This window comes from Lethenteron reissneri, chromosome 41 (assembly GCF_015708825.2).
Source record: "Lethenteron reissneri isolate LAM-NWPU_2019-01 chromosome 41, ASM1570882v1, whole genome shotgun sequence".
NCBI classification, from domain to species: Eukaryota; Metazoa; Chordata; class Hyperoartia; order Petromyzontiformes; family Petromyzontidae; genus Lethenteron; species Lethenteron reissneri.
Window position 1 is genome coordinate 935,394 of NC_083819.1, and position 22,390 is coordinate 957,783.

Genomic DNA, 22,390 nt, shown 5'->3' on the forward strand with positions numbered 1-22,390 from the left:
GCTGCCCACTCGAGGGAGCTTTGAGGAGAAGCCCATCGAGAGGGTTTCTCGGTCTCCACTTTCACACCGGCCAGGCATCTCGGGCGAGCTGGGAGTGCCCACAGTTCACCCCACATCATGTGACCTGCCTTTTGACTCTAATGCTCTCAATTTATACTGCTTGTGGACACCGGCAGGATGGATTTAAGAAGCCCGCACCATTGTTTCAACTGCTCCTTGTTACGATTTAGCCGCGTGTCTGCAGTGTTCAGAATTCCCCCGCCATCTGGCAGTGCGTACGCAGTATTCACACGCGATCGGCATGCCGTGTCGTCTTGCGAGATCGGATGACGGGAAGGTCCCAGTGCTCCACACGAACCGCGTCCTGCCCCAATGGGCACAAGTGACGCGTGCCTGCCACGGCATCACGATCTAGGTGCTGCACGGTGTTTCTGCATTTACAGTTATGGGTTTTCAGGGCGCTGCCACACGCCGTAGTCCTGCATACATCTTTGTTCACGTTCTAATCATGGATGCATTGTGTAATGGAAGTTTTCATCGATCTACCAGGCCTTCATTTAAATGTCACAGGCTCACAGCTATTTCAAGCAGGACACATCACACTGATTAGTGTATTGATCTACGTATGTATACTACGGTGCAGGGTATGCTGCCGTTTTGCAATGTTAGCACAGCGGACTTGCACTCCAGGAGCCACTGGTTCAGTCTCCTGGCAAGTGAGTTGAAATGGGCATTGTTCTGTTTTAATCTCCACGTGGTATAATGTGGGCATTCTCATCCTACATCTTCACAGACGTTTCACCACTGTGGAAGAGAAGGCCAAATACCCTCCAGAGAGGCTCTCTCTATCGCTCTCTCTCTGATGGAGGCCCTTCTGCCAGCAGTGGCATGAGCAGGCAACTGCAGAGCTGCACCTTTAATCAACGTAGCTTACTATTTACGCGTGCTTACTAAGGGGTAACTCTTCATATGTCAATGTAAGCACCTTAGACTAAAGCGCTATATAAATCGATGTAAGTTAAAATGCATTATCATCAAGCTCCATGGTGTAAAGTGCAGTCTACAACTCGTGTCTATTCTCTCTTTCTGGTCACTGTCTATTGAAGAAGGGTCATTGCCACAATGTCGCCTAATATGCATGTTTCATTTTAAGGCCACATTGTTATTGACGAGCGTGTTGAGTTTTTGTTGTTATATGTGCTTATGCACCAGTGATAATGTAGTATCACCAAATAAGTTACAAATCATGGATGAGAGGATATTTGTGGAGCTTCCTGGAGACTGCTTCCAATGATCCCTAGTTCTGGATAAGCACAGATAATCGGACACGTTTAGCACTTCCAGGAGACGACTTCTGGACAGCGCATCCACAGATAAGCAAGGATAATAGAAATAATTGGGCCACTTCAATATTATACTTATGTGCAGATAAGTGTGGTCATTATTCATATCGAGGTTGTTCTGCCTGTCACATCATACTATTCCAACACAGTTGTCTTCCTTCTCACCAAACCCAAGCGCCCTGTTCAACATATCCCTCGACAACTCGTACAATGCCCTTCATCCCACCCCACAGTTGTCTACGATTTGCCCAATCCAACCCCAAGCATCTTGCCCAATTTTATATTTAAACAAAAACTGATTTTTTTTATTTTACCAGGCAAGGCCTACTGAGCTATGGAGCTCTTTTTCACAAGCGACCTGGCTACAAATGGTCGCTCAACGAAGTGGCTGATCATGTGGGAATGTATCGCAGCCAAATACTCGAAACGCACGGGGAGAACACGTAAACTCAAATACACAGGCGTCAGGGTCGGGATCGAACCTGCGACTTTCCTGTATACCAGGTGAGGAAGTTAACATTTAGCCACCGATTGTCCGACGTACACCCTGAAGCCTGAACTGAGGTATATCCCACATCCACCATTTCCATACCCCGATCGGTGAGACCCTCATGCTCGTCTTCATCACATCCGAACTCGATGACGGCAACTCTCTCCACGATGGTCTCTGAAATAAATGATGTCTAACAGATCACCAATTCTCAGGCTCCACAAAAACATTAACAATAGTCCTGACTGTGTTCTTCAGAGTGCCACGGTATGGCACTGGCCAACAACGACGTCATACATGTTCTCTACTGTGCCGACATGTAGAGGACTCTTTTGCTGGGTGGATTTTGAGCCATGTTTGGCCACGATAATCACGTGGAGTTTCATAAATACGGTAAAACCTAACGCACTCTGACTAACTTATTAACTCGGGGATGACATTTTCAAACCCTTACAGTCATACCCACTCACATTTTGTTACAAAGTTCTAAAATGCAATGAAGTCTAATTGTAAAAAATCCAAAACAGGAAAAAAAATGTGGATGCGGCACCTTCTCACAGATGGAAGCTTGACGAGGGAAGATCTGGAAGGATGTTCGGAAATAATCTAAGAGGCAGAGAAGGACGATGCCACTTGAAGGAAGGAGAGAGACCGGGCCACGTAGAGAAATCAAGAAAGCTCAAGATCGGACAGGATGGATGGAGTTTGAGCCGAATATCTCCCGTTCAATAGACGACCAAACAAGAGACAATGCATTGCCCGGCCTTCTTCTTTACATACAGGCTTCAACGCCAAGCATGTAACTCAAAGTGAGCTGGGTATGGGTAGAAAGCGCCGATCACAGAACGGAGGAGGAACACAAAATCCGCTAACAGCAGCAGCAGCAGCCCGAGTTCGGCGTGGCAGGGCTGAGTGAAGGGGCGGCGGGGGGAGGGGGGAGATAATTGGGCTCGCATTTAATTGGTATCCACTCAAAGCTGGACTGGAAATTAAGTGGACTGTAGAAAGCTGGACAGGTCTCTCGACGGCTTGGCAACATACATGAGTAAATTGTCAACGTGACATTCTTGTGCACCACATCACGCACTGGCTGTCGACTGTAAAGATCCCGTGCTGCTTTAATGAAACACCAGGTGTGACGCGGCGTGGTTTTTGTTTTTTTTGTCGCACTCTTCATGGCTCACCCATGCAACAATAAACGTACAAAGGATTACGGGGGGTTCGTGCGGGCTTCACGAGACGAGCCACGTGCTCCCTGAGGCCACGGGCCAAGCAAAACATTAAACGATGGCCACAGCTTCTCAAATAACGTCACCAAGTGCACGCCATCGGGGAATCTGCGTAGGAACAGGTTAAATCGTTATTGAATATGTAGTAGAGCAGTACCTGGGGCGCTCTGTGTGTGTGTGTACACATCAGCAGCGTTGACACAAAGGTAGCTGAGCATGCTGCTGCAGTCTGAGACAGGGGTCGTCAACCTGCGGTGACTTGAAATTGGAAAAACAAATTGACTCTTGTTGTTTTGTGTTGCCGACTGCTGACCATGGGAAGTGCAGTTCGCCATAGGCAGGGGTCAGCAGACCTGCGGATGCGGTGGCTCTTTGAGGACCGCTTGGCGACGTTGTTTTTTCAGGACAATCGCCTCGTGTTCACGTGGCACTAACGCTATTGGAATATTGAATTGTTTTCCCGAATTCGAAAAATAAAACGTCCCATTGTTTTGGTTGCAGATCCCTGGTGTGAGAGTGCCTGCTGCTTCAGTCTTTCAGACTGTACAGCGGATCGATGACCTCTGACAGTATATATATAGACACGCGCACACTGCAGACGCAAACATCAATACAGTACAGCATATTGAAACACAGCCGTTATACACGCGAATGAGCTGGTGATACTGCTGCGTTTGCAGTCGTGCACAAATAAAACGCTCAAAACGTTTGTCAATAACACTCCTCGAAAATGATACGAATATATATTTGCTGATGTTCCGGGTAATGGGCCTTCTGCATGACAGAGAGGCCAGACAGATCGAGTAGATAAGAGTTGGAGACTGCACTTACCCCATAGTGCAGAGATAATAATTAAATGAAAGACGTTTTCTAAAGAACAGTTGTTCTACATTTGCATATGAATAGTTACCTATTAGTAGCTATTAAGTAACAACCCCTTCAATTAATTATCAAACGTATTACTCAATACACGTATTTGTATTATAAGTACAATTATGAGATGTTACCGGCACATTGCATTATGGGCGGACCTGTTGTCATGATATGTGAACCACATGTAAGTTAATATTGAGCCCTCTGCCAATCCACTGCTGGATGAAGCCCTCCCCATGCCGTATGGGTCATGGTCGTTATATAACCATTTATTTCACCACGATGATCAGTGCTGATTAATCAGGGTGGGAGGAACCTGGCAGCATAGAAGTACAGTACAGCTGTGAATTTTGCTGCACTGCCCACTGATGCCCACAGCCTATGGCGATTTGGTAATTACATATAAATGTGTGTCGACGAACGCGTCTTGGTGATATCCGTGCCTCTGGTCACGCGCGTGACCTTAGATGCGCTTTGGACCGAAGTCATCGCGGGGCACGTGCCCGATCACGTGCCCGATCACGGCCTTCCGTGGGACTCGAGTGATAAGGAGGCCAGCGGTGCACAAGGCCAGGGGTGTCACCTGTCTGAGTGTGACGCAGACAATCTGGCATCTGTGTTCGGTGGCAGGAATTGATTTGCACCGAGATCTGTTAACTGCACGGTGTTGAACTTCAATGCAGTAAACTGCACAGTTTTCATAGACGTGGGCCGACTGAGTTCTGATCGGCCTCGTGCTGACTGAGAAATATGTCCGGGTTTGGTTTGTAGAGGGAGTTGAAGACCCGAACCGAAGCGGGGAATGTTGGATCTACTCTTACTCTACTTAATATTAATGGACGAGACACTGTAGGCAATGACCCAGCTACAATAACAGTACTGTGTTATACTTAGAAGCACAGGATGTAAGTGCCGCAATAAATGTTAACCAATTAAAGCTTTTGTTATGTAAACATATATCCAGAATGTAGCCAGTGCTGTTCATTAGTTCAGGTCAAGTCTTGAATTGAGACCAGGATGCCCGCTGGTTCTCAGCCTCAGGACGAGATGTTTGCGCGACGACGAATCTCGACGAGGTGAGACAAAACCAGAGCGCATGTGGTCACGACAAACGAGCCGTGGTCCCGCAGTTCTATGCCCACCTCGGCGAGCTTCGCAATGGTGGCAACCTCTCGGATTTTTTTCGATTTAAAGCTTTCGTGACTGGTTCTTACGGTAAAGTCACGTAGAAGGAAAATAATAAAAATAAAACATAATAAAATAATTCTCACTATTATTTTATTTTTTATTTTTATAAATAATAAAAATAAAACATAATAAAATAATTCTCACTATTATTTTATTATGTTGTATTTTTATTATTTTATTACTTCCCTTCTACGTGACTTTACCGAAAGAACCAAGAAGATGAACCTCTCGGATGTTCCCATGAATCCGCCTGCCAGCCTCCCCTGGCTGCCTCCGAGGTACACAGGCAGGGCATTGCTGGTCACGTGGTGCGCGTGCACCCTGAGAGCGTCCGCGTGGGCTGGAGCACGTGGGTGTAGAGCGCAGTCTGTCTAACACTCATTACCTGGCGATGCTGCTGCTGCTGCGCTGGCAGTTGTGTAATAGCAGCACAAACAACAACGACAAGAACAAAACACTCAACACGTCTTTTTTCAATAGCACTGCCTTAAAATGAAATAGATATAATTGGTGATGTTCCAAGCCCTTCTGCAGAAGAGATCGAGTGGATATGAGTTGGAGACTGCACTTTATACCATGGTGCCCAGATAAGAATTATATTTGAAACATTTTGTGGTTAAGTTTTTATATTGGCATAGTTACCTTTATGTCATCATTGAGTAACATACAAACCCTTCAATAATCAAAGAAAACTGTATTACTAACTAAACGCATTCGTATTACAAGTAAAATAATAAATTGTGACCTGGCACATACCATTATGGGTGAATCTGTTGTGATGTCAATGAAACGCATATCGTCTAATGTTGAGATCTCTATAAATCCACTGCTAATAAAGCCCTCCCCGTGCCGTGTGGGGGTCATGGTGGTTATATGACTATACTTCACCACGATGGTCAGTGCTGAATGATCAAGGCAGGAGGAACGTGGTCGTGTTTGTGTGTGATGTTTTACGGGGGCCATGGTGTCAAGGTCTTCTTCCAGGTTCACAAAACTGTGGATAGAGCACACACACACACCTAACAGTGAGATCTTCATTAATCCATTGCTCACTAACATTTAATAATGCTCAATGGGATTCTCAAAATGCCACGTTATAAATATATATCTATATATATGTGTTTAAGGGAAAGCGCTTGCAGGCAATTCGTCTGGGTTGAAATTTCAAGATCTACTCTTTGCTAATGGTGCCATAGGATCTTAAACCCACCAAGACCTTCTCGTCAGCCATGGTCAATCCACTCCTGGATGAAAACCTCCCAAAGCCTCCAAGGCCGACTCGTGCAACCACGGCCACGGGATATTCTTGAGTAACCACTTATGAGGTGTGTTTAGCTGCACTTAATGAAATGCGCAATATACTCCGACATTCCATTTATTTGAAATGCACAATAAATGGAAAAAAACTAGACGTTGCCTATGAATGATGTGTAACAATAAAATGTAAATGAGCAAAGAAAGCAATGTTATAAAGTATACCACTGTGTATAATTAGCGTCATCTTTTGAACAAATGAAATACGTGAGCAGGTGAGAGCACATTTAGACATTGTTCCGTTTTTTTGCAAGTGAAACCCGGATAAACTGAGGCCATTGATGAATTGCCATTTCCCCTTCCACGGTGATGTATTTCATTTCCCCCACGGGACAGCAACGTGAAACATCGATAGTTTTCCATTATCAAAATACACTGGACGCAAAAGAAGCAACTACATTATAAAGCTGCCTTCATTATAACATAAAAAAAGCAATCACTAGGGGATTGCCACGACCCACTCAGACTGTTTCACATCAGGGATATTTACTGCGCTTGGAATATGGCCCCGTGGTTTAGCGGCAGAGCGAGAGACTCGCAAGCGAGAAGGTCGGGAGTTCAAATCCTGGTTGAGGCGTTGACTGAACTCATCATGTCTCTGGGGTCGATAAATTGAGTACCACTATGAAGGTAAGTCGACGGTGGTTGTCACGTGGTTGGTCTCCTCTCCACTATAGGAATGTGTGTATGTTCAACTTCTTCTGACCTGACCCTATACTGGACATCTGTGAAAAAGAATTTTATGGCTGTAAAAATACAATGATCACTGCCTCAATGCTCATCTGACTTGTCTCTTTACTGTCGTCGGTTACATAGTGAATATTTGAGCCGCGTGGGTGGTTTGAGTTCGCTTCTATCCTCCCACAGCCTCACCATGAGTTCAAGGTCCGTCATTGTGTCAGCAGCTTTGCTCTCATATTTATACGCCAGGTGCCGGCAATCCATTCCAGCTCCTTTGAGAACAGACACAGGTGAGGCTACGCACTGCACAGGACCACCTCACTGGCACGTACATCAGCGGTGGGCTCTCCTTGGCCCATGAGTTGTCCAAGGAAGTAACTTGTCAGATTTGGAGTTCGTACGATTCAGATTGGACGTGGGTACAAACCTACGTTTTCTGTTTTAGTTTCATAAAGTGGTTTTGTTTTCTCACGTGAACACATTCGACGTACCAGGGCAGTGTCTGTGATGCAATTGGAATCGTTATGAAAGCGACTCCGCGTTGCGGCGTTTGTTTTGAGCGCAGGGCAACATGAAGTGCACGCTGCTGCTGGCTGCGGTGGCTCTGCTGGGCGCGGGTGTCCACGCATTCACCTTCCGGATGCCAGAGGATGGAGCCGACACGTGGGTCGTGCTGGTGGCCGGCTCCAACGGCTACTACAACTACCGCCACCAGGTAGCCTCCTCTCCTCAACTCAGGGGCATCGCCTCGATGGGCGTGGGCCCTGTCCAATATCTCCCCGCAACGTAGCCCAGTGCCAGGACCCCCTCCGGCCTGTGACGTAACAATCCACTCAAGCGTCTACGCACGAGCCAATCTCGTCGCTCCATCTCCACGGTGGACGTCATCTTGGGAACTCTCTTTTTAGCTTTATTTTTTCCCTTTGGCTGCCGCTAGGCAGCCTTGTTCTCGCCCATGGGCCGTCGTCCCTTCTCGCCGCCACGCGTCCTGCCCAAGCCCAGTCGCTTTCTTCATCGTTGAGACTTCGTCTCTTCACCTGCGCACGCTCTCCAATGCGCGTGCTCCCTTCTGTCTCCCAGCGCGCTTGCGAGCACGCAAATTTCTCTTTGTTTATTTACTTCAGAGCTGTTCATCTTCTTGGTTCTTTCGGTAAAGTCACGACTTTACCGAAAGAACCAAGAAGATGAATCCCTGCAGTCACGAAAGCTTTAAATCGAAATTCAGAGCTGTTGTTCGATCCTCTTGATCAGTGTCCACATTAAGTGATGCTCTTTGCTGGTTTTATTGGTTTCTGGGTCGAGCCTGGTTGCATCATCCGTGGTTGGGTCTTACACGTACATTATGAGCATCTTCCTACTTTGTGCAATAATAATAATAGAGACGTGGCTAGGTGACTATTGGCACTTCATGCCACAGTTTTACCAGCCGGTCGCCCGTCCGCGTGCCAGGCTCGGACTCGCCGCGCTTGCGACTTGAGCCGCCGCTTTCAGGCCCTCACCGTCTGCCGTTGTCTCTGTGTCGCGCCAGGCGGACGCGTGCCACGCGTACCAGATCGTGCACAAGGCAGGAGTGCCCGACGAGAGGGTCATCGTCATGATGTACGACGACATCGCGGACAGCGACGAGTGAGTGACAACCCCGGCGCGCGCTGACTCAACAGCCACTCGTGGACACCGAATCTCATTGTCGCCAACACTCATCAACCCCAATTGACACCAGGGCTACAACTGCTGCTGCCATCACCTTCACAACCCCAGCTCCACCACCCACTCACACCGTGCCCTTTCATGTCTCCTACCCTTTCTGTCGCTAACCCACGTACCCTCCACCATATTCTACCCACCCCACCCTCTCCACAGAAATCCAACCAAGGGCATCATCATCAATAAGCCCAAGGGGCCTGATGTTTACAGTGGAGTTCCCAAGGACTACATTGGAGAAGTGAGTGCTTTTCGTTTTGTATATACCTCTGGCTGTCCATGCTATAATTTGTTACAGAAAGCGCTGTTAGTTATCTATTGTCAAGGCCCACACAATACAGACTGGACCGTCTGGTTATTCACATTGTGTTGTCGGCCACCACACTCAAGGTCAAAACAACTTCTCAAATTGTGTCTTTCCTCGCACTGCTCCACTTTGGAATTCCCTCCCCCCGTCATCTCTTTCCCCAAGTGTGTGCCCTCGCTCTTAGTCTCACTCTTAGTCTCGCTCTTAGCCTCGCTCGAGAAACGTTATCGCCTTTCAGCTATTGTGCCCTCAACAGCGCCGCTGTGCCGTACGCCTTAAATGGTGCACATTTTGCCAAATTTGAAAAATGACACGCAAATCACCCGATTGCAATCTGCACGGCAAAATCGTTGCCCCCTACTGAGAAAACTTTGGCAGGACCCTCCTGCAAAAGTGTCATGAGACTCGGTGAGGATCTCCCGGGTAAACAATTGTAGTAACAGTTCCTATGTAAATCGTTGCCTTGGAATGGTGTCTTGTTGTTGACCAGGGCTGGAATAAGCTTGCTTCCCGCTCGTCTCAGTGTGGCACTCCACGTGAGGGGTTAGAACCGCCCGTTGGGAGATTCCCAAATGTCTCGCTCGCTGGAGACAATGAGACCGAGGACCCGATATTTTGATTTGATTCGAATTGATTTTAAATGCCAAGCCTGAGAAAATGACTTCAATTAGCCACTTGTTTTTGTTCGTGTCTTGCCTCAACATTTGGATTTAACTGGATTTTATACACATATATAAATAAACATACATTAAATTAATATAACAATTAAAGCAAATGTTCAGTAGAGTACTGCCCCAGTGTCCCACACAGAGCAGCCGCGCGCGAAAGATATTTATAAACTCTTACTCGCCTGGCCTCGCTTGGCCTTGTTCGCTTATTAAACAGGGATCGCCACATTAAAATTTAAGGTCAATTCTGCCTACGGTGAGCGCCTAACCTCCGGCTGCTGCAGCGCGTTCCATCAATGACTGTCACGGCTGGCACAAGTAATAAATAACAACACAGCCTCTGCAGGCAACATTGCCTCTCCTCTGAGAAGTGGACCATTTATTATCACTTTGGAACAACATTTCAAGGGCAGGCTCAGGAAGTAACAATTGCTCTCATATGCAGAGTGGGTGGAGCAAGTGCTGCCTCTACTGTGTGTGGGCCAGAGGTCACTTGAAGGTGGTCTCAGAAGTAGCTCTTGAGATATCCACTTCCCAGGGTCATCCTCAGTGCTGTTGACCATACTTCTCCACGCTGGTCAGTGCCGGTGGGTGAAGGGGGGAAGCCCAGGACCGCTTCAGATATCACTCGCCACCGACGTCAGCCATGGCAAGGAATCGCACCTAGATCGCCGGGTTCGCAGCGCAGTGTGCTAACCACAGCACCATCACTCCACAAATAAATGTTACATTAGCAACAATTTGCCGAGCAAGTAAGGAGCGCCGCCTTCTACTCTGTGTGGACCAAAGGTCACTTGAAGGTGATCAGTGGTAGCTCTGTGATATCCACTTCCGTGAGCCGCTCTCTGGCGCCAAGGGCTGGCTGCACTGCACTGTGTTCGGCTGGTGGCGGGATGCCGATAGCACAATCGGCATGAAATTGTGGAAACGAAAAAACATGTATCGGTACAGAACAATGTTTCAGGACAGTCCTGCCTCATGGGATGTGACCAATTTCAATAATCGTTGTTTCTGAACGAGTTCTGTTGAAATCCACCAACCCTGCCTGGCCGCTGATCTCTGGATTGTCCGCTGATCTTTGCTGCTGTTCCTCACCCTGGCTTGGCCGCGTTGCGCTCGCGCAGAACGTCACTCCCCAGGTGTTCCTGTCGGTGCTGAAAGGGGACGAGGCGGGTGTGCAGGGCAAGGGCTCTGGGAAGGTGCTCAAGAGGCGAGTGCACAGCGCCCGCTCTTCACGTGATGGACAATGCGTTGAGATGTCTTCGTTTTCTGCAGACACGCACACACATTTTGACTTAGCCACAAAGACAAATCTCCCCCGTATAGCCTTAACAGACCTTTGGGGAAAGTTCTGTTAGTGAGCAACGATTAAGGCCGGCACGGCACGCCAGAGGGTGGGTGGCCAGCACCACTCCCGGCTGCCTTCGTCTCCATAGTGGCGATGCTTACACACTGCACCAGGTACTCATTTGAGGCTGAGTTGACATAGGGGAGGCCCTGGACCGGTTCAGAAAATCGACATTGGTGTTGGTGGTGGCCGTGAGCGGGAATCGGACTCGGGTCGAAGGGTTCGTAGCACGGTGCGCGCTAACCGCTGCACCACCGCTCCCCACACGGACACAGTACACATTCGTTGTATACACAAATTGTGAATCCTCGTGATTTTTTTCATGTCGCCCGCAGTGGCCCCAACGACCACGTGTTCGTGTATTTCACCGACCACGGAGCTCCGGGAATCATCGCCTTCCCCAGCGACGAGGTAGCGGCTCATCGATGAAGAGCGCGGCGAATGGTTGCACGCCGCTTCACGGCGGCGGCGACTCTGTCCTGTCACGCACGTTGCGTTTGTATGGAGTCGTCAGCTCGGATGCCCCTTGATGGCTGAGTGTCGATGGTTGGAAGCTACTCGTAGATAATCTCTTACTCTGTCCCATCCTGTCCTCCATGCTCCCAATCTTTCACATGTCCACCTGCCCACCTGCACACATGTCCACCTGCACACCTGCACACATGTCCACCTGCTCACCTGCCCACATGTCCACCTGCTCGCCTGGCTGACACTCGCTGGTTCTCAGAGTCGTGCTTCCATTCATTATGAACACGACAGCGAACCAATCCCGCGAACCGAGTGACTGTTGCGTGCGTCCCGCCGTGATGTTGGTGATGCACGGCCGCTCGGAGAGTTCCTAACGGCGACTCTCCCCACCGTCTCCATCAGCTGAGTGTGGACGACCTGAACAAGACGATCCAGTACATGTACGACAACAAGATGTACTCCAAGGTGAGCCTTGCGCACAACTGTGTTTTAAAACTCTACGTTTAACGTATTTTGCGACCTTAAAATGGAAAATACAAAATAGGCGATGACCCTTCTGTAGAAGGGGCTATTATAACATATAGAAGATACAGATTATAACAAGGCATTTTGAAATGATTACATTTATATAAACTCATTATCGTTGCATTCATTTAAACTGTCAACGGGACTATTTGGCGCGTTATCTGGTCGCACTGCGCGTTGTTCGGCACGTTGTCCGACGTTTCGTCTCGCGTGCTGGCAGCTTCTTCGGGAACTGAATGTCTGCGTGTCTGGTAGCTGCTTGAACCAAGAAACAAACGCATCAGATTGAGAGCACAGCACGGCTGTGGGAAGTCACGCGGGGCGTGAGGCTCTGCTCGGTGTCGTGACGAGGCCGACGTGTCCCCTGCTGCAGATGGTGATTTACATCGAGGCGTGCGAGTCCGGATCCATGATGGAGAACCTCCCCGCCAACATCAATGGTGACCGCCACGAACACCTCCCCCTCGTTCACAATCGTTGCAAAATTCTCGTCCCGTGCGCATCGAGGAGGTGCCGTACCCTGTCCCGCCAGGAGAACGCGGTAGAACAAACATGCCGACCTCCCCCGGTTCCGTCTGAATGGGATGGGGCAGTGGTCTTCACTCATTTTCAGCGGAGCAGCCACTGTCGCCGATTAGACGTCACCAGCATGAGGGCCGCTACACCATTTGGAACCATTGTGGGGTTGACAGCAGCACGATGACGATAATGACGGGGGGTGTTGTCACTCTTTGTGCATTGTCGGAGGCCACCAGTGCAATGAAGAACACTCGGATATAGAGCGTTTCCCCCTCGCACGCCTGGGCTTTCCCAGGGTGCTTCCGTCTCACCGTGTCGCTGCCTTCCCGCTCGTTTGGTTCCTCGTACATTTGAGTGGTTCTCTCGCCAAGGGAGTGAGCGCGTTGAAACTATTATTCGGCGTTTGTCAAGGGCAACTGAGTATAAGCTCGCGTGGATACCCTCACACGGAGAGAGCCAGAGACACAGCGCTGCCCAATGGACGATTGAAGCCCGGAGATAAATCCCTCGTGGGATCGCCGAATCCCTTCATCTACAGGCGCGTGGGGCCCTCTCATGAGCCGGCGCAAACTGCAGGCGTGCGGAGACGCAGAGGCCGTATACTGAGGCACACAAACCCGCAGAGAAACCCACAGATTCACAGAGGCACCGATATCCTCGTTAATTATCACGAGCGAAGGGATTGGTGGTTATTCTCTGTGTTCCAGTTACAAATCGAATTTGGCTGTGATGGCAGTTTTGACGGTGACTAGGAGATGTTAAGTACCTCGCCTGGTAAGCAGGAGGTCGAGGGTTCGACCCTGACGCCTGCTGTATACTTAGAGTTTGCGTGCCTCTCTCCCCGTGGTCACGTGGATTATTCTCCCGGCTCCTCCGGTTTTCCCCCCTCCACATTTAGAATGAACGCGTGTTTAGAATATTTGGCTGTGATAAATGTCCACGTGACGAGAAGCCACTTGGTTGAGCTTTCATTTGTGATGGCCAGGCCGCTTCTGAAAAAAGGGGCTGTACAGCTGAGTGGTGCCTTACCTGGCAAAACGAAACTAAATTAGGAAATAAAACGGTACAAATGTTCTCACCCACGTCCCGCCGCAGTCTACGCTACGACCGCTGCCAATAGCGAGGAGTCGTCGTACGCCTGCTACTACGACGACGAGAGGCAGACCTACCTGGGAGACGTGTACAGCGTCAACTGGATGGAGCACAGTGACCAGGTGCCTGCTCACCACCCACTCACCCCGCTCACCACCCACTCACCCCGCTCACCACCCACTCACCCCGCTCACCACCCACTCACCCCGCTCACCACCCACTCACCCCGCTCACCACCCACTCACCCCGCTCGCCACCCACTCACCCCGCTCACCACCCACTCACCCCGCTCACCACCCACTCACCCCGCTCACCACCCACTCATCCCACTCACCACCCACTCACCCCACTCACCACCCACTCACCCCACTCACCACACACTCACCCCGCTCACCACCCACTCATCTCGCTCACCACCCACTCATCCCACTCACCACCCACTCACCACCCACTCACCCCGCTCACCACCCACTCACCCCGCTCACCACCCACTCATCTCGCTCACCACCCACTCACCCCGCTCACCACCCACTCATCCCACTCACCACCCACTCATCTCGCTCGCCACCCACTCACCCCGCTCGCCACCCACTCACCCCGCTCACCACCCACTCACCCCGCTCACCACCCACTCATCTCGCACACCACCCACTCATCTCGCTCACCACCCACTCACCCCACTCACCACCCACTCACCCCGCTCACCACCCACTCACCCCGCTCACCACCCACTCATCTCGCTCACCACCCACTCACCCCGCTCACCACCCACTCATCCCACTCACCACCCACTCACCCCGCTCACCACCCACTCATCTCGCTCGCCACCCACTCACCCCGCTCGCCACCCACTCACCCCGCTCACCACCCACTCACCCCGCTCACCACCCACTCATCTCGCTCACCACCCACTCACCCCGCTCACCACCCACTCATCCCACTCACCACCCACTCACCCCGCTCACCACCCACTCACCCCGCTCACCACCCACTCATCTCGCTCACCACCCACTCATCCCACTCACCACCCACTCACCATCCACTAACCCCGCTCACCACCCACTCACCCCGCTCACCACCCACTCATCCCACTCACCACCCACTCACCACCCACTCACCACCCACTCATCTCGCTCACCACCCACTCACCCCGCTCACCACCCACTCATCTCGCTCACCACCCACTCATCCCACTCACCACCCACTAATCCCACTCACCACCCACTCACCACCCACTCACCCCACTCACCACCCACTCATCTCGCTCACCACCCACTCACCCCGCTCACCACCCACTCATCCCACTAACCACCAACTCATACCACTCACCACCCACTCATCCCACTCACCACCCACTCATCCCACTCACCACCCACTCACCCCGCTCACCACCCACTCACCCCACTCACCACCCACTCACCCCACTCACCACCCACTCATCCCACTCACCACCCACTCACCCCGCTCACCACCCACTCACCCCGCTCACCACCCACTCACCCCGCTCACCACCCACTCATCCCACTCACCACCCACTCACCACCCACTCACCACCCACTCATCTCGCTCACCACCCACTCACCCCGCTCACCACCCACTCATCTCGCTCACCACCCACTCATCCCACTCACCACCCACTAATCCCACTCACCACCCACTCACCACCCACTCACCCCACTCACCACCCACTCATCTCGCTCACCACCCACTCACCCCGCTCACCACCCACTCATCCCACTAACCACCAACTCATACCACTCACCACCCACTCATCCCACTCACCACCCACTCATCCCACTCACCACCCACTCACCCCGCTCACCACCCACTCATCCCACTCACCACCCACTCACCCCACTCACCACCCACTCATCCCACTCACCACCCACTCACCCCACTCACCACCCACTCATCCCACTCACCACCCACTCACCCCGCTCACCACCCACTCACCCCGCTCACCACCCACTCACCCCGCTCACCACCCACTCACCCCACTCATCACCCACTCATCCCACTCACCACCCACTTCCCCGTTGTAGCCTTGACAGGCTGCAGGGTAAAGTGCTGTTAGCGAGTAGCATCTATGAAGGCAAGCACGGCACACGAGGGAGTGGGTGGCCAGCACCACTTCCGACCGACTTTGTCTCCCTAGTGGCGATGTTTACGACTACACCAGGTACTCATTTGAGGCTTAGTCGACTTAGGGGATCCCCAGGACCGGTACACAGAATCGAACTCGGGTCGCCGGGTTCGTAACGCAGCTCGCTAACCGCCCCCCGCACCTCCGCTTGGCACGGTTGGCTCATTGGAGGTGCGAGAAAAGTTCAACAGACAGCATTCCCTTGCCAGTCGCGGGGGCTAGGTTCCTGAAACTCACGTGATTTCCAAAACCCTCGAGGTATTGGAGTATATACGTACACTACCCCCATACATACGTTCACTACCGTGTACGTATTGCTATTGTTGTGTTGATGGTGATATTAGACTAATTTGAAACAATATGCGAACCCACTAAAATAAGTTCATTTTGAAGTGTCACTGACTGCTAAATAAAAAAGGGAAAACTTTAATGCCACGAAAACAATATCTGCAATTTTTTAAAATAAAAATATAATATACTGATGATACAATGATGGTGGTGATTGATGATGACGATGATGATGGTGCCTTGCAGGCGGACCTGACCAGAGTGAATCTGAACGAGCAGTACGAGGTCGTGAAGAAGAACACCAACACCAGCCACGTCATGGAGTTCGGTGACAAGGTACGGCGCCGAGTTGCCTCCCCCGATAAGTAAGATCAGGGAAGAGTCCAGATTTGTACGTATGTATGTTGGTCTTCTTTCGCACCGTACGTAGCCAACCGTGCCCATCGCAGGTGCGGGGGAAGGACAAACTAAAAGCAAAAAACAAGTTCTAAAGAAATTCGTTTCAAATTAGACTTGCATCGAAATCCGCGAGAGCGCCGATGTTGCTGGTGGGAAAGTAGCAAAGGAAAGTTTGAGTGCCGACTTGATGCAAGCCTATCGGCGAGAGTTGTCGGTGGACTCTGCATTTCATCACTTTGACGCGGCTGAAAGCAAAATCGGGATGAAATTGGGTCAACCAGTGGCGGCTGGTGATATTTATTTTTGGGGGGGCGCATTTTTTTTATTTTATTGAGGGGGGCAAATAAATATAAAGCAGTACCAAAAACCATTTTGACTACTAGAAAATAAATTTTGATGATCTTTATTTACATTTCAGACCAAAAGAAGTACCAAAAAGCATGTTTCCTACTTGAACATAAATGTTTCTCTTTTATATACATTTCAGACCAAAGAACCAAAATGCATGTTTCCTACTTGAACATAAATGTTTCTCTTTTATATACATTTCAGACCAAAGTACCAAAAAGCATGTTTCCTACTTGAACATAAAAACGTTAGTTTCATGCTATTATCAATATGGCTGCGGCTACTTTCATGACGTTTGCATTTGTCAGAGAGATGTTTGAGGTCTCTTACCCCCGTCGTTGTCCACAAAACTTCAGTGCCGACACTTTGAAATAAAAGACAGGGAAAACAAAAAAGAGAATTGCTAACATCACATCCAGCCAGCCACCTCCGTTTCTCATAACAAGCGCGGGTGAAGCTTCGTGTGTAGCTTCGTCCTCTGTCACTGGCCTGCTGCTGGATTTGTAAATCGGGTTGGTCCGGTCCGAGATCCTTTATCTTTTTTATTTCTTCCAGCGAAAGCCTTGTGAAAGGGTTTTTTTGTAAATAAATTACAGAATTTGGATGAACTGCTGCCATTGTTTACACAAAAAATTTGATCAGCCTAGCAAGTGTCAAAGTGGTGTCGCCTGCGCACTCGCAGTAGTGGCCCAGAGCGTAAATTTGAATGACAGGTGACGAGAACCAATCAGATTGGATAAAATAACATGTATCCAATTCTGATTGGCCAGGGACGCAACGACTTGCGCCCCGAGGAGAATCTTTAAGAAACCAATTAGAGACCAGCTTCAGGTCACATGCTGTCCGAACATTTAAAGTCTCACATAGACATCCATTTGTCCGGCGCCCCGCATGAAACACATTGAAAAACATAGAAAATAGTTGACCGATTAAAGCCAGTTTTTATTAAATGCTGATGCTTTTCTTACTACCAGCCGGCACATCGTATGAAAAAATATTTTATTTATATATTTTTATATAAATTTTGTATATGTATATTTCTTGAATATTGATGGGGGCGGCGCCCCTGCGCCCTCTATTGACGAGCCGCCACTGGGGTCAATAGACACAAACACAGCACGCCACGAGACGAGAAAGAAGAATCCAACCCGTTACAAGCAGCCGCAATCCGACAATCGTCGCTGTTTCCGCGCAAAGATTTCCATGCCGATGCGCAAGCGCGAAAAAAACAACGACGGCAACCCCCAAGTAGCGACACGTGCTTCTTTGTTTATCGCCCCGCCCCTCACCCCCACGTGACCTTGACGTCACAGTCCATCTCCAAGCTGATGCTCATCGAGTTCCAGGGACAGAAGCAGCAGCGCTCGCCGCGTGTGCTGCCCGCGGCGGGTGGCGCGTGGCCGCCTCGCGACGCCGTGGCCAGCCCCGACGTGGTGCTCGCCACGCTCTCGCGCAGGCTGCAGCAGCTGCAGCAGCAGCAGCTGCAGGCCGACGGCGACAACGCGCAGCAGACGCGACTGCTGCAAGAGATCGACGCGCAGATGCAGGTCCGGACGCACACGCGCACACACGCGCACGCACACACGTGCACACACACACACACGCGCACACACACACGTGCACGCGCACACACACACGCGTGCACACACACACACGTGCACACACGTGCACACACGAGCACACACACGTGCACATACACGCACGCACGCGCGCTCCAGCTGTGTCCCCTGAACGCCTACCCACTCACTTGCATACGGACCTACTCGCCGACCAATGCGCCTACATAGGTAAGGGGAGGAAAGTGTGAGATGAATGTGTGTTGAGTGGTGGGTGAGCGACTGGAGCTGGGTGGTGGTGGTGGGGGGGGAGGCAGCTGACGTCCATCGTTGTGCAGGCGAGGCGTCTGATCCGCGAGTCGGTGGAGCTCATCGTGGAGCTGTCGACCGCCACGGCGGAGCAGGCGAGCGCCGTCCTCAGCGGCTCCCCGCGGCCGCGTCTCACGCAGCACGCGTGCTACCGCGCCGCCACGCGCCACTTCAAGACGCGCTGCTTCAACTGGAACACGCCGCTGGTACGGAGACGTCCCGTGAGCCGTGAAGCTCTCTCTCTCACAGGTGGCAGTCGGGGCGGGTCAGAAAGGCAAACGATGCAGAGCATGGCGGAAGGCCGCTGCGATGATTATTTCCCTCCGACGCGATGTTTGTTTCTCACGGCGAGCGGAGTGAAACGTCGGACACCATGTCAAACAATTCACAGTACAACTCAAAATGTATCAACCCTCGGAGACACAAAACTCCATACCCACGCGGTTAGCAAAGTGGTATGCCGAAGGAAAACCGTGGATACATAAATACGGCGGATGCGGGAAAACGCGGTTGGCAAGGGATTGCTGCAGCTTGGTTCTCACTGGAAGCTGCAGCTTTGCGATTCATTTGTAGCGCTGCCGCACAGCGACGTTGACTTGTTGATCTACTTCCCTGCGCGATGCGAGGTCGCTTGAGATTAACAGCGCGTGCGATGAACCCCTCCGTGTGGCGCGCAGTACGAGCACGCCCTGCGCTACGTCTACACCTTGCTGGCAATGTGCGAAGAGCGCATCCCCCTCGCCAGGTGAGTGAAGGGGGCACATCACGGATCCACGTGAAGAGGAAATCAGCGTTCGATGCTTGGCCGAAGGGTTACCCAGTCTAGATTTGAAGCTTTCGTGACTGCAAGAATTCATACTCTTAGGTTTTTTCGGTAAAGTCACGTAGGTAAAAAATAAATAATTAAAATAAATAATACAATATAATACATTTTTGAAATAAAATAATAAATCACGACCTTTCGGAGGCAACACAAGCTTCCGTCTTCAGGTGGAACCGTCACAGCACAATTGCTGTATCAAGTAAAGAGTCAGTATGCCTGTACGTACACGAGACTCCAGCGTGATCCATGCGTGAGACTCCAACAGAAGTGGTGGATCTGAACATTTCCCAAAGGAAGGGGTGGAGGGCTGTCCTGAAATGTAAGGCGTTTTAAATAGGGGCACGCATTATATATGAACGTAGTGCGTTTCTGTTCCTGGTAAACATCACTGCAATGTAATTTGGGTTGACATCATTATCAGCCTTTAATAATCCACTGCTGGATGAAGTCTTCCCCCGGGCCATCATCATCATCATATTTCATGAACCTGCAATGTGACATTCCACGTAGCGGCTGCATGCGAGCTGACGTCATTGCTCCATCTCCTCAGCAGACATACTCTCGGTTGCTTCCAATCCGACCACTTTTCAAATATTAATTCAGGCTGTGACATTTCATATCGCGGACGAGCCCCCCAGAAAATGTCACAACTTTAATTAACATTTTAAAAATGACTGCTTCATTTTCCACCCCATAACCAGAATCAATGTTGGTTTAAGTAACAATTTTACCTACAATTTTAACACACATTTCATCACATCCTGCCCAAGCCAACCTTAATGTTCTATCACGGTTAGAATGATGCCCTTAACCTGCCATATTTTCTCTGATTCCATTTCAACTCCCACAGTACTTGGCGTTTAATGGACCTTAATGTTTTGATGAAGATGTGAACATAGTTGACAGCGGGGTGGTGGTTTGTAAAGTATGACTCGGTGTGTGTTTCATGGGGGGGGGCACAGCAGTCGAGGAGAATGAACGTGTCGCTCTTGTGTGCCCCTCTGCAGCATGCTGCGAGCCATGGACAAGGTGTGCAACGCTGTGGCCTAGCGACGTCGCCCTCCGTGCCAGAGGAGCCGCAAGCGGCGGCAGCAGCAGCAGCACCACCACGTGTCCGAAGAAAAATAAAGTGCACACCGCCCTCATTACTACTACACTGACGAAATGAGCGCAACGTGATTGTTTTGTAATTTGCAAGTGTATTTTTTTTTAAACATTATCAATAAAAAATGAGATTTGAGGATGTGTTCGTTGTACTTGAGCGTATGACCGCAGCGTTCCCATCGTATGCACTTGCGTGGAGGCCACTATTGACTCTGGTACTGCTGTAGATACTTTTAAAATATCTCACTATTTTTTGCGCTCTCTGTGCCACTTCGTGGGACAAATCACCGTCGCACAAATCTCACAGAGCAGTGGCAACGAGGATCTCAGCAAGAGCTTTTCACAGGACCTTGGAAAAACCCCCTTAAGTTGCCTTTTTATACTTGCTACGAGACTGGGGTTTGTTGCATGACGAAACATTTTTTAAATTCTTAGAATTTAAATTTAGCCAAGGTGAAAACCCAACCTTTAGTGATTTTTTTATGCAGACAGAGGTGATCGGGCTGAGATCATCAATCCACTCCACTTGAGACCCCAGTTTAATTACAGGCGTCTGCTCGGATTCCAATTCAGTTTATCTACCGTGCCACCTCCTCTGACTGAGCACGGTTGGCTACATACGGTGCGAAAGAAGTTCAACACACATACAGTAGATCCAGCTCAGCGCTCTGGCCTCTGAACCACCCGGCCACCTCTGAGCTCTAAACCATTCTCGGCCTCTCTCACTCCCAACTCACAAACATTCACCAATGTGCATGTGGGTGCACTGCGGTAGAACAACCCTTCTTACTGATATGGCGTCAGGAGACCTTCACGCAGATGCAGCTTGACAAAGAGCTGAAATGTACAATTATTGTCAATGAAATGAAAGAAAGATGGTAAGGTTAACTCAAAGTTGCAATATCGTTGCCACTCAAAGGTATATTGGCTAAGGGCAGTGACTCTCCCAATAGGTCCCGGCATCTCGGATTACAGAGCCGCTGGCTGTAGCTTAGCAACCCAAGGGCCTGTCACTGTGAGGGACCCACACGCTTTGTCCATTCTGAGTTTATAATGACCAGAAACAATACAGGCACTCCTCTACTTACGAATGAGTTAGGTTCCAGTGGTCTGTTCGTAAGTCCAACTTTAATCCTGTCAATTCCAAACGTTGTACGGCATGTGCACTAAACACGGAGGATGGCTTTAAAAGTTGTATAATCTCCTGTCGATGTAGATGCCACTGGTTCTTTACGTTCTACAGATGTAGATGCCACTGGTTCTTCACGTTCTACAGATGTAGATGCCACTGGTTATTCACGTTCTGTAGATGTAAATACGCACTACAATGACAATAGTTTAAAGCGATTGAAGCATGTTTTATATTGGGGGAGGGGAAGGCAGAGCTTTGTGACGTCATATTTGACGGGGGTCTCACTTTTTATGACGCCGTGTGACGAGGGAGGGGGGGTCAAAAATCGTCCAAAATCGCGTGACGTCATTTATGGACGGCCCCTAATCCACCTTCGTGCGAGCAGAGTCGTCATTGTGGTGAGATGCCAGCAGCGGTGTGAGCAGGCAGATGACAGGAACAACACACGCGCCTGCTGTTCGATACCGGGGAAGCGAAATCCACGTCAGTGTCCAGTGTCAATGCCCCCACGTCTCCGTCAGTGGCAATGCCCCCACGTCTCC

The 22,390-nt window shown here is 50.2% G+C and overlaps 1 protein-coding gene across 1 annotated transcript; it reads left to right on the forward strand.

Annotated features, from left to right (window-relative positions):
• Positions 1-7,315: 7,315 nt before the first annotated feature.
• Positions 7,316-20,852, forward strand: LOC133352637 (legumain-like). Its single transcript, XM_061568401.1, has 14 exons — positions 7,316-7,408; positions 7,684-7,833; positions 8,647-8,744; positions 8,979-9,060; positions 10,919-11,004; positions 11,478-11,553; positions 12,013-12,075; positions 12,509-12,575; positions 13,750-13,868; positions 16,424-16,513; positions 18,238-18,471; positions 18,819-18,995; positions 19,467-19,534; positions 20,620-20,852. The coding sequence occupies exons 2-14, from the start codon at positions 7,690-7,692 to the stop codon at positions 20,660-20,662; spliced, it is 1,347 nt and encodes a 448-aa protein (XP_061424385.1). The 5' UTR covers positions 7,316-7,408; positions 7,684-7,689; the 3' UTR covers positions 20,663-20,852.
• Positions 20,853-22,390: the final 1,538 nt, after the last annotated feature.